The sequence below is a fragment of the Notolepis coatsorum genome (assembly GCF_963971535.1).
Source record: "Notolepis coatsorum genome assembly, chromosome: 7".
Taxonomy (NCBI): Eukaryota; Metazoa; Chordata; class Actinopteri; order Aulopiformes; family Paralepididae; genus Notolepis; species Notolepis coatsorum.
In genome coordinates, this window is record NC_140171.1 from 5,977,719 (window position 1) to 5,990,793 (window position 13,075).

The 13,075-nt window shown below is 48.7% G+C and overlaps 1 protein-coding gene across 1 annotated transcript in view; it reads left to right on the top strand.

Moving 5' to 3' along the window:
• Nucleotides 1–11,098, top strand: part of spred2a (sprouty related EVH1 domain containing 2a) — a 52,839-nt gene extending 41,741 nt beyond the window's left edge. The window contains exons 5-6 of the mRNA XM_084319356.1: nucleotides 4,901–5,065; nucleotides 8,480–11,098. Coding sequence (XP_084175482.1) covers nucleotides 4,901–5,065; nucleotides 8,480–9,166 — 852 coding nt within the window. The 3' untranslated portion in view covers nucleotides 9,167–11,098. The remainder of the gene's footprint in view (nucleotides 1–4,900; nucleotides 5,066–8,479) is intronic.
• The last annotated feature ends 1,977 nt before the right edge of the window (nucleotides 11,099–13,075 follow it).

Genomic DNA, 13,075 nt, shown 5'->3' on the forward strand with positions numbered 1-13,075 from the left:
ACAGAGTCCTATATCATCAGACTGAGTCCTATATCATCAGACAGAGTCCTATATCATCAGACTGAGTCCTATATCATCAGACAGAGTCCTATATCATCAGACTGAGTCCTATATCATCAGACTGAGTCCTATATCATCAGACTGAGTCCTATATCATCAGCCAGGGTCCTATATCATCAGACTGAGTCCTATATCATCAGACTGAGTCCTATATCATCAGACTGAGTCCTATATCATCAGCCAGGGTCCTATATCATCAGACTGAGTCCTATATCATCAGACTGAGTCCTATATCATCAGACTGAGTCCTATATCATCAGCCAGGGTCCTATATCATCAGACTGAGTCCTATATCATCAGACTGAGTCCTATATCATCAGCCAGGGTCCTATATCATCAGACTGAGTCCTATATCATCAGACTGAGTCCTATATCATCAGACTGAGTCCTATATCATCAGCCAGGGTCCTATATCATCAGACTGAGTCCTATATCATCAGACTGAGTCCTATATCATCAGACTGAGTCCTATATCATCAGCCAGGGTCCTATATCATCAGACTGAGTCCTATATCATCAGACTGAGTCCTATATCATCAGACTGAGTCCTATATCATCAGCCAGGGTCCTATATCATCAGACTGAGTCCTATATCATCAGACTGAGTCCTATATCATCAGCCAGGGTCCTATATCATCAGACTGAGTCCTATATCATCAGACCGAGTCCTATATCATCAGACTGAGTCCTATATCATCAGACTGAGTCCTATATCAGCAGCCTAAGTCCTATATCTATATCTACATGAACAGGAGAAATGAACAGGTTCGCAGAGTGGTGTAAGAACAACTTCCTGGACCTAAACCCCAGCAAAACGAAGGAACTGCTGGTGGACTTCAGGCGTGACCCCACAACTCCCCCGGCTCTGGGGATAAATGGCCAGAAAATAGAGCGCGTTGAGGAGTACAAATATCTTGGCACCACCATCGACCATAAGCTCACCTTCAAGACCAACACAGATAACATCCGCTCTAAGTGCCAACAGCGACTGTTCTTCCTCAGGAAGATGAGGAAGCTTCAGGTGCGACCATCAGTCCTGCAGGCTTTCTACAACTCCTTTGTGGAATCGATAATGTCCTTTAACTAGGGCTGACCCCTATTAGTCGATTAGTCGAAAAGGAGCCGTCGTCGACTGCCAACCTCTTAGTCGAATACATTTTTATTTTTTTTATCATTCTTTCCAAAAGAAAAGAGGCCTAGAAGCGTGGCTAGCGCTAATGGCACGCATACCAGAGGCTAACTGCCTACGAAAACAGGCACAGAGGCACTGAAAGAGGATTTCACCCGTCTAATGAACACACTAGACTAGACAAATATCAAGATGTATCCATCAGTGGACCAATTGCCTGCTTTCACAGAGGACAAGAAGCCTTCAGTCGACTCCTTCAGATATTAAGCACCCCCCACAGCCCAAATGGAATGATACAAAAATATATATATATTCTACTTCCTTTTTTTCCTATTTCTTTAGTCGACTAATAGTCGACAAACGGCACATTTTGGCCAATCATAGTCGACTATCCAAATCCTTAGTCAGGAACAGCCCTACCTTTAACATCACATCATGGTTTGGAGTGATGCGTTCCATCAACCGGAAACCTCTCGACAGGGTCGTTAAGATCAGCGGCAAGATCATTGGGAAGGACCACTCAGCAGCATCCACAAGAAACAGGACAGTTAAAAAGGCCTCCCAGATAGTTGAGGACAACACACACACCCTTCACACCCATTACAAACTAATGCCCTCAGGCCGTCGATACAGAGCTTCAACACTGAATAAAAGGGGCTTAGGTAGCTTCGTGCCAACCTCCATCAGACTGCTGAACACCTAGGTCTGGTGGAGGCCGCACTGCCCCCTACATAGAACTGCTCCACATGGATTTTAAATAATATATCATGCTTTAGGTACTGTAGTTTTAATGTAGTTGGTGTTTTTTTTATATAGTGGTCTTTTTACTGTAGTTTTAAAGAAGCTGGTGTTTTTTTTTTATAGTGGCGAGTGTCTATGTATATTGTGACTGTATGTTTGTATTTTAACCACTGCACAAATGAAGTTCCGAAAGGAAAAGAAAAGTAATTTGAAGTTGAAGTTGAAGTACATATCTACATCTATAAAAAAAAAATTATAATAATAATGTCTAACCCTAACTAACCTTACTGTCATGCACTTGTCCTAATAAACTAACCTACACTGTAGCACGCAACACTTTGATGAATATTGTTACTCATGTGATAGAGTTGTGCTCTTCCTGATGATGACTTGTCGTACAGAACTTGTAAGTTGCTTTGGATAAAAGCATTCAGCTAAATGACTAAATGTAAATGTAGAGAAGACAGAGTCATAGATCATCAATCTGAGTCCTATATCATCCATCTGAGTCCTATATCATCAGCTTGAGTTAGGGCTGGGCGATTAATCGATTTGATCGATTAATTCTAATTCATGATTTAGGAAGATTTTTTTAAAATGAAAATCGATTTTCACAACAAAAAGTGATGTTTGGTGAAAGTTAGATTTGCACTTTATTAAATTCATTCTTGTTTGATGATGATCAAGAGGCACCTTTTATTTGTTTTTAAGTGACGTTTGGTGAAGAAGCCAGTTATTGCACTATTAATCTCAATAGGGACATTCATCTTTGTTTGATCAAGAGTAACCTTTATATATATATATAATTATTATTATTTTGATTGTTTTTATATTATTATTATTATTCTTTCCTATATCATCAGCCTGGGTCATAGGTCATCAGATGGGGGTCCTATATCGGTGGTACTCTCCAGTGGGGAAACAGAGGGGGGTTGCTTAACGTCCTGCATCGCTCAGCTTTCTGCTGTGTGTTGGCAGAGGGATGTTGTGGTGTTGGGGATGAGGGGGGGGGGGGGGTGAGGGGGGGTGGGGGGTTGGCCCCACATGAAAGTGGCGTATCGGGGCCCCAGCCATGACGCAATCAACCACACTTCTGGGTCCACGCTACGCTCTGACACCAGCGAGGCTGCGAGGCATGAGCCTGAGCTGGAACTCATTCACCCCCCCCCTCTCAATAAAGCCAGACTTCAGAGCGTTTTTACCGCTCTTTTGTTCTTCAAGGCCTAATTGCAAACATGAGTCCTCCCACCACACACTCTGTACCTCAGCGCTGGGGCTGAGTCCTACCCACACACTCTGTACCTCAGCGCTGGGGCTGAGTCCTACCAACACACTCTGTACCTCAGCGCTGGGGCTGAGTCCTACCCACACACTCTGTACCTCAGCGCTGGGGCTGAGTCCTACCAACACACTCTGTACCTCAGCGCTGGGCTGAGTCCTACCAACACACTCTGTACCTCAGCGCTGGGCTGAGTCCTACCAACACACTCTGTACCTCAGCGCTGGGGCTGAGTCCTACCAACACACTCTGTACCTCAGCGCTGGGGCTGAGTCCTACCAACACACTCTGTACCTCAGCGCTGGGCTGAGTCCTACCAACACACTCTGTACCTCAGCGCTGGGCTGAGTCCTACCAACACACTCTGTACCTCAGCGCTGGGGCTGAGTCCTACCCACACACTCTGTACCTCAGCGCTGGGCTGAGTCCTACCACACACTCTGTGGTGGGGGGAAATATCGATACAGTGTAGTATCGATATTTTATTTTATATAAACAAAAACATTTTTAAATAAAAAGTAAAGGGTTAACCTTCTGTACTAGTGTGGCAGTGAAAGGGTTAACCTGCTGCTGTGTGTGTGGCAGTGAAAGGGTTAACCTTCTGTGTATTGTCGCAGTGAAAGGGTTAACCGTTTGGTAGTGCCGCGGTAAAAGGGTTCATTGGAGGTGTTCAAGGAAAAATCGCTGTGCAGTCGAGAAAACAATTCTATAATTTCTTTAAAGGTTAAGTTAAAGATTTTAGACACCTAGTCCTGTTCCCAACTCATCAGTGATGTTGTCAACACAAAGCTCTGTGTGGATGTATTATTATAAATAAATAAAACATAAAAAAAAAAAGATTACTCAGGGGCGGCTGGGTAGCGCAGCGGACTAAGCGCTCGCCTACCACCGCAGAGACTCTGGGATCTAATCCAGCTGTCAGCGGTCCCTCCGGCTTGGTCAGTCGCCCATACTAACACAATTGGCGGTGTTAGCGGGTGGGAAGCCAGTGGGGTGTGTATCCTGGTCGTTGTAAAACAGCGACTCCTACTGGTCGGTTGGGGCGCCTGTTCAGCAGGGAGGGGATCTGGGGGAGATAGTGTGATCCTCCCACGCGTTACACTCCCCCGGTGAGAGTCCTCGCTGTCGGGTGAAAACAAGCAGCTGGCTGACGTCCACATGTATCGGAGGAAGACATGTGGTAGTCTTCTCCCTCCCCAGGCCGACAGTAGGGGGCAAAAGCGACCAGGAAGGGAATTGGCATAACGACTAAATTGGGATGGGAGAAAAAGTAGAAAAAAATTAAGATTACTCTACATAAAATCTTTATCTATAGCAGCACCTTTAAGACATTTGAATATGTCCTTCAGTGATGTCCATGGTTAGTCACTCTCCCCCTAGTGGCGACTCACAGGCACGGCACCTCACTGGTGAACTTAGATATTTTATTATATAATATTTTTATGTGTTATTGAGGTGTATTGTATTGATTTTATTGTATTGTATTGTATTGATTTGTGTGGACCGCAGTAATAGTAGCCTATGCCTGTGGCAATGGCTAATGGGGATCCGAATAAACGAAACGAAACGAAACTTCGCCACGCAATGTCCGCCGTCTTCGCGCCGACGTGGCGGTGGACGTCGTGGTGTGAATCTTCCGTCTCTTCTTGGGTTTCTCACCGGTGCTCTCGACTCCTCCCTCTGTCTCTCAGAACGCCACCGACAGCTCCTCCTCCAACTCCTCCCAGAAGAAGGAGCTGCCCGCGCAGACGTTGGCCCCGCCCACCACCTTCTGTGAACCCCGACGGCACCACCACTGCATCCTGGGACACTTCTACGAGCAGCACAGGCCGTCTGACCACTACTTCCTGGATCAGGTAGGCGGCGGAGTCATCAGATTAGTAAACGGGACACTTACAAGAACATCTGTACATTTACACTTAGTCATTTAGCTGACGCCTAAGTGTCTTGTCTTCCTCCTCCAGACTGAAGCTCTAAGTGTCTTGTCTTCCTCCTCCAGACTGAAGCTCTAAGTGTCTTGTCTTCCTCCAGACTGAAGCTCTAAGTGTCTTGTCTTCCTCCTCCAGACTGAAGCTCTAAGTGTCTTGTCTTCCTCCTCCAGACTGAAGCTCTAAGTGTCTTGTCTTCCTCCTCCAGACTGAAGCTCTAAGTGTCTTGTCTTCCTCCTCCAGACTGAAGCTCTAAGTGACTTGTCTTCCTCCTCCAGACTGAAGCTCTAAGTGTCTTGTCTTCCTCCAGACTGAAGCTCTAAGTGTCTTGTCTTCCTCCTCCAGACTGAAGCTCTAAGTGTCTTGTCTTCCTCCTCCAGACTGAAGCTCTAAGTGTCTTGTCTTCCTCCTCCAGACTGAAGCTCTAAGTGTCTTGTCTTCTTCCTCCAGACTGAAGCTCTAAGTGTCTTGTCTTCCTCCTCCAGACTGAAGCTCTAAGTGTCTTGTCTTCCTCCTCCAGACTGAAGCTCTAAGTGTCTTGTCTTCCTCCTCCAGACTGAAGCTCTAAGTGTCTTGTCTTCCTCCTCCAGACTGAAGCTCTAAGTGTCTTGTCTTCCTCCTCCAGACTGAAGCTCTAAGTGTCTTGTCTTCCTCCTCCAGACTGAAGCTCTAAGTGTCTTGTCTTCCTCCTCCAGACTGAAGCTCTAAGTGTCTTGTCTTCCTCCTCCAGACTGAAGCTCTAAGTGTCTTGTCTTCCTCCTCCAGACTGAAGCTCTAAGTGTCTTGTCTTCCTCCAGACTGAAGCTCTAAGTGTCTTGTCTTCCTCCTCCAGACTGAAGCTCTAAGTGTCTTGTCTTCCTCCTCCAGACTGAAGCTCTAAGTGTCTTGTCTTCCTCCAGACTGAAGCTCTAAGTGTCTTGTCTTCCTCCTCCAGACTGAAGCTCTAAGTGTCTTGTCTTCCTCCTCCAGACTGAAGCTCTAAGTGTCTTGTCTTCCTCCTCCAGACTGAAGCTCTAAGTGTCTTGTCTTCCTCCTCCAGACTGAAGCTCTAAGTGTCTTGTCTTCCTCCTCCAGACTGAAGCTCTAAGTGTCTTGTCTTCCTCCTCCAGACTGAAGCTCTAAGTGTCTTGTCTTCCTCCTCCAGACTGAAGCTCTAAGTGTCTTGTCTTCCTCCTCCAGACTGAAGCTCTAAGTGTCTTGTCTTCCTCCTCCAGACTGAAGCTCTAAGTGTCTTGTCTTCCTCCCAGACTGAAGCTCTAAGTGTCTTGTCTTCCTCCTCCAGACTGAAGCTCTAAGTGTCTTGTCTTCCTCCTCCAGACTGAAGCTCTAAGTGTCTTGTCTTCCTCCAGACTGAAGCTCTAAGTGTCTTGTCTTCCTCCTCCAGACTGAAGCTCTAAGTGTCTTGTCTTCCTCCTCCAGACTGAAGCTCTAAGTGTCTTGTCTTCCTCCTCCAGACTGAAGCTCTAAGTGTCTTGTCTTCCTCCTCCAGACTGAAGCTCTAAGTGTCTTGTCTTCCTCCTCCAGACTGAAGCTCTAAGTGTCTTGTCTTCCTCCTCCAGACTGAAGCTCTAAGTGTCTTGTCTTCCTCCTCCAGACTGAAGCTCTAAGTGTCTTGTCTTCCTCCTCCAGACTGAAGCTCTAAGTGTCTTGTCTTCCTCCTCCAGACTGAAGCTCTAAGTGTCTTGTCTTCCTCCTCCAGACTGAAGCTCTAAGTGTCTTGTCTTCTTCCTCCAGACTGAAGCTCTAAGTGTCTTGTCTTCCTCCTCCAGACTGAAGCTCTAAGTGTCTTGTCTTCCTCCTCCAGACTGAAGCTCTAAGTGTCTTGTCTTCCTCCTCCAGACTGAAGCTCTAAGTGTCTTGTCTTCCTCCTCCAGACTGAAGCTCTAAGTGTCTTGTCTTCCTCCTCCAGACTGAAGCTCTAAGTGTCTTGTCTTCCTCCTCCAGACTGAAGCTCTAAGTGTCTTGTCTTCCTCCTCCAGACTGAAGCTCTAAGTGTCTTGTCTTCCTCCAGACTGAAGCTCTAAGTGTCTTGTCTTCCTCCTCCAGACTGAAGCTCTAAGTGTCTTGTCTTCCTCCTCCAGACTGAAGCTCTAAGTGTCTTGTCTTCCTCCTCCAGACTGAAGCTCTAAGTGTCTTGTCTTCCTCCTCCAGACTGAAGCTCTAAGTGTCTTGTCTTCCTCCTCCAGACTGAAGCTCTAAGTGTCTTGTCTTCCTCCTCCAGACTGAAGCTCTAAGTGTCTTGTCTTCCTCCTCCAGACTGAAGCTCTAAGTGTCTTGTCTTCCTCCTCCAGACTGAAGCTCTAAGTGTCTTGTCTTCCTCCTCCAGACTGAAGCTCTAAGTGTCTTGTCTTCTTCCTCCAGACTGAAGCTCTAAGTGTCTTGTCTTCTTCCTCCAGACTGAAGCTCTAAGTGTCTTGTCTTCTTCCTCCAGACTGAAGCTCTAAGTGTCTTGTCTTCCTCCTCCAGACTGAAGCTCTAAGTGTCTTGTCTTCCTCCAGACTGAAGCTCTAAGTGTCTTGTCTTCTTCCTCCAGACTGAAGCTCTAAGAGTCTTGTCTTCTTCCTCCAGACTGAAGCTCTAAGTGTCTTGTCTTCCTCCTCCAGACTGAAGCTCTAAGTGTCTTGTCTTCCTCCTCCAGACTGAAGCTCTAAGTGTCTTGTCTTCCTCCTCCAGACTGAAGCTCTAAGTGTCTTGTCTTCCTCCTCCAGACTGAAGCTCTAAGTGTCTTGTCTTCCTCCTCCCGACTGAAGCTCTAAGTGTCTTGTCTTCCTTCTCCAGACTGAAGCTCTAAGTGTCTTGTCTTCCTCCTCCAGACTGAAGCTCTAAGTGTCTTGTCTTCCTCCTCCAGACTGAAGCTCTAAGTGTCTTGTCTTCCTCCTCCAGACTGAAGCTCTAAGTGTCTTGTCTTCCTCCTCCAGACTGAAGCTCTAAGTGTCTTGTCTTCCTCCTCCAGACTGAAGCTCTAAGTGTCTTGTCTTCCTCCTCCAGACTGAAGCTCTAAGTGTCTTGTCTTCCTCCTCCAGACTGAAGCTCTAAGTGTCTCGTCTTCCTCCTCCAGACTGAAGCTCTAAGTGTCTTGTCTTCCTCCTCCAGACTGAAGCTCTAAGTGTCTTGTCTTCCTCCTCCAGACTGAAGCTCTAAGTGTCTTGTCTTCCTCCTCCAGACTGAAGCTCTAAGTGTCTTGTCTTCCTCCTCCTCCAGACTGAAGCTCTAAGTGTCTTGTCTTCCTCCTCCAGACTGAAGCTCTAAGTGTCTTGTCTTCCTCCTCCAGACTGAAGCTCTAAGTGTCTTGTCTTCCTCCTCCAGACTGAAGCTCTAAGTGTCTTGTGTTCCTCCCTGCAGTCGGTGTCCATGTTCCCGCGGCACGTCAGCTTCCAGGTGGAGGAGGAGGAGATCGTGCGCATCAACCCCCGCGAGAGGACCTGGCTGACGGGCTACGAGGACTACCGGCACGCCACCACCACCACGGCCACCACCACCACGGCCACCACGGCCACGCGCGACGACAAACTCCAGCCGCCCCAACACGGCGGCAGCAAGCCGCACGACTACACCACCGCGCACCAGTACCCGCTGGGCTGCGAGTCGTCCAACAAACCCGGCTGCCAGCGGGCCGTGGTCAGCGCCCAGCCGCGCGCCCTGCTGCAGCCCAAGAAGGGCGGCAAGCGGCGCAAGGAGGACGGCGAGCGCTCGCGCTGCGTCTACTGCCGGGACATGTTCAACCACGAGGAGAACGGACGCGGCCGCTGCCAGGTGGCGCCGGACCCGGTGCAGACGTGCATCCGCCGCGTCAGCTTCATGTGGTGCGCCGACAGCCTGCTCTACCACTGCATGTCCGACCCGGAGGGCGACTACTCGGACCCGTGCTCCTGCGACGCCGGCGACGAGCGCTTCTGCCTCCGCTGGCTGGCGCTGCTGGGCCTGTCGCTGCTGGCGCCCTGCATGTGCTGCTACGGCCCGCTGCGCGCCTGCTACCGCTGCGGGGTGGCCTGCCACTGCTGCGGGGGCCGGCACAAGGCCGTGGGCTGAGAGAGAGAGAGACTACGGACTCCTGTGAGGGACTGAGAGAGAGAGAGAGACTACGGACTCCTGTGAGGGACTGAGAGAGAGAGAGAGAGAGACTACGGACTCCTGTGAGGGACGCGTCTATATTAAAGGCGGCCCAAGAGTGCTTCCGCGTTTCTCTGATTGGCCACGACGCCCATGTGACCGCGGCAGAGCGGAAATAGGCTGCTGCTCCGGCGAAAGAAAGACAGGCATTCTATCGCCACGCTCTAAGACAAACTCTAACCTTAACCAACTCCGAAAGAATGCCTAAACTTAACCGGCGAAAGAAAGACAGACGCTAGTTACGTTTATATAGAGAGATGATAAATTAATTAAACGTTAAAAAAAAATTAAATAAAAAATTGAAGTGATTCGAACTTGTCACCAACTGACCGCAGGCTCCACGGCAAGCTGAGGAACGAGTTGAGCTAACCGTCGATGTTAAAACAGGGGGGATTACGAATGCATAATGCCGCGGCAACCTATGCGCCTCTGCCGCGGGCGTCATGGCCAATCAGAGAAACGCGGAAGCACTCTTGGGCTGCCTTTAATATATAAGCATGAGGGACTGAGAGAGAGAGAGAGACTACTGACTCCTGTGAGGGACTGAGAGAGAGCGAGAGAGAGAGACTACTGTACTGACTCCTGTGAGGGACTTAGGGGGGAAAAGGTTGTACGCTGATCTTTTTTTCTTTTGTTTCGTTTTTTCCCCCCTCTCTCGTTGGTTGTTGTGTCGCCAGATTCCGGGGGGGGGGGGGGGGGGGGGGGGGGGGGGGGCTGCGGGGGGAGGACTGGTCCGGTTTCCCCTTGTTTCTATTTTAAATTTGTATTCCATTTTGTTTTCCTGCGTGTGTTTTATAGGGGAACCCTACAGCTTCCAATCCTCGCATTGCAAAGACTAAAACGATGAATATTCATTTCTATATACATATATATATATAAAATAAATATATATATATATATTATATATATATTATAAACAGGTACTTTATATTTTTACACTCATGTGTTTTGAAGGCTTGAATATTTCATTTCTCTTAGTGTTTGTTAGAGGTCAGAGGTCAGTATGAACGTTGTTTATTTTTTTTAAGGCACAACTCCTTCGCTACAACTCACTGACGAGATGATCAACCAACCAACCCTGTACTCTGGTGTCAACAGAGGCACTTAAATCAACTGTGATCACCCCCAGCCCCCACCCCCCACCCCCCAGGCCCCACCCACCAGCCCCACCACCCAGCCCCCACCCACCAGCCTTAACCTCCAGCTCTACCCTCCAGCTCTACCCTCCAGCTCTACCCCCCAGCCTCCAGCCCCCACCCACCAGCCTTACCCTCCAGACCTACCCTCCGTCCTCCAGCCCGCGTCTATACTTTCCGTAGCCGCATTTCTGCAGGACGCTCTCTGATTGGCCGACGACAGTTTCTACACTGGTTAGGCTTAGGCACTCTTTCGAAGTAGGTTAAGGTTCGAGTTTGTCTTAGACTTAGAGCAGGGCGATAGAACGCCAGGTAGTTTGCAGGCTGTTCGACGTGGAAATGGGCAAAGACACAGCTCGTCACGCGATTGGGAAAACATGTCAGTGGCCAATCAGAGAGCGTCAGTCAGTGGCCAATCAGAGAGCGTCCTGCAGAAATGCGGCTACGGAAAGTATAGACGCCTCCAGCCCTACCCCCCAGCCCTACCACCCAGCCCCAGCCCCCAGCCTCCACTCCCCAGCCCCCAGCCTCCACTCCCCAGCCCCCAGCCCAACAAACAAATGAAAGGACAATTTCTGCTGACCATTACACGGTGTTTCTCAATCCCAGGGATCACACGGTTCACACAAGACCTCATTCCGTGGAAACAATTTAGGCTTCAATCATCGCGGATGTTTCCAATTTTTAATCTGCAGTAAAAACCCCAACAGTTGTGAGCAGTGTTTTCATTTTCAGAAATTGTTTGAGGATAAATATTCCTGTTTTCCTGGTTAAACTGTGTGATCCTGTTCTTCTACATGACGGGTCTACATGACGTCTACATGACGTCTACATGACGTCTACATGACGTCTACATGACGTCTACATGACGTCTACATGACGTCTACATGACGTCTACATGACGGGTCTACATGACGTCTACATGACGTCTACATGACGGGTCTACATGACGTCTACATGACGTCTACATGACGTCTACATGACGGGTCTACATGACGGGTCTACATGACGGGTCTACATGACGTCTACATGACGGGTCTACATGACGTCTACATGACGGGTCTACATGACGTCTACATGACGTCTACATGACGTCTACATGACGGGTCTACATGACGGGTCTACATGACGGGTCTACATGACGTCTACATGACGTCTACATGACGTCTACATGACGTCTACATGACGTCTACATGACGTCTACATGACGTCTACATGACGGGTCTACATGACGTCTACATGACGTCTACATGACGGGTCTACATGACGGGTCTACATGACGGGTCTACATGACGTCTACATGACGGGTCTACATGACGTCTACATGACGTCTACATGACGGGTCTACATGACGTCTACATGACGTCTACATGACGTCTACATGACGTCTACATGACGGGTCTACATGACGGGTCTACATGACGTCTACATGACGGGTCTACATGACGTCTACATGACGTCTACATGACGGGTCTACATGACGTCTACATGACGGGTCTACATGACGTCTACATGACGTCTACATGACGGGTCTACATGACGTCTACATGACGGGTCTACATGACGGGTCTACATGACGGGTCTACATGACGGGTCTACATGACGGGTCTACATGACGGGTCTACATGACGTCTACATGACGGGTCTACATGACGGGTCTACATGACGTCTACATGACGGGTCTACATGACGGGTCTACATGACGTCTACATGACGGGTCTACATGACGTCTACATGACGGGTCTACATGACGGGTCTACATGACGGGTCTACATGACGGGTCTACATGACGTCTACATGACGTCTACATGACGTCTACATGACGGGTCTACATGACGTCTACATGACGTCTACATGACGTCTACATGACGGGTCTACATGACGGGTCTACATGACGTCTACATGACGTCTACATGACGTCTACATGACGGGTCTACATGACGTCTACATGACGTCTACATGACGGGTCTACATGACGTCTACATGACGGGTCTACATGACGTCTACATGACGGGTCTACATGACGGGTCTACATGACGGGTCTACATGACGTCTACATGACGTCTACATGACGTCTACATGACGGGTCTACATGACGTCTACATGACGGGTCTACATGACGTCTACATGACGGGTCTACATGACGTCTACATGACGTCTACATGACGTCTACATGACGTCTACATGACGTCTACATGACGGGTCTACATGACGGGTCTACATGACGTCTACATGACGTCTACATGACGGGTCTACATGACGTCTACATGACGGGTCTACATGACGTCTACATGACGGGTCTACATGACGTCTACATGACGGGTCTACATGACGTCTACATGACGGGTCTACATGACGGGTCTACATGACGGGTCTACATGACGTCTACATGACGTCTACATGACGTCTACATGACGTCTACATGACGTCTACATGACGGGTCTACATGACGTCTACATGACGTCTACATGACGTCTACATGACGTCTACATGACGTCTACATGACGTCTACATGACGGGTCTACATGACGGGTTTACATGACGGGTTTACATGACGGGTCTACATGACGTCTACATGACGGGTCTACATGACGGGTCTACATGACGGGTCTACATGACGTCTACATGACGTCTACATGACGTCTACATGACGGGTCTACATGACGTCTACATGACGGGTCTACATGACGGG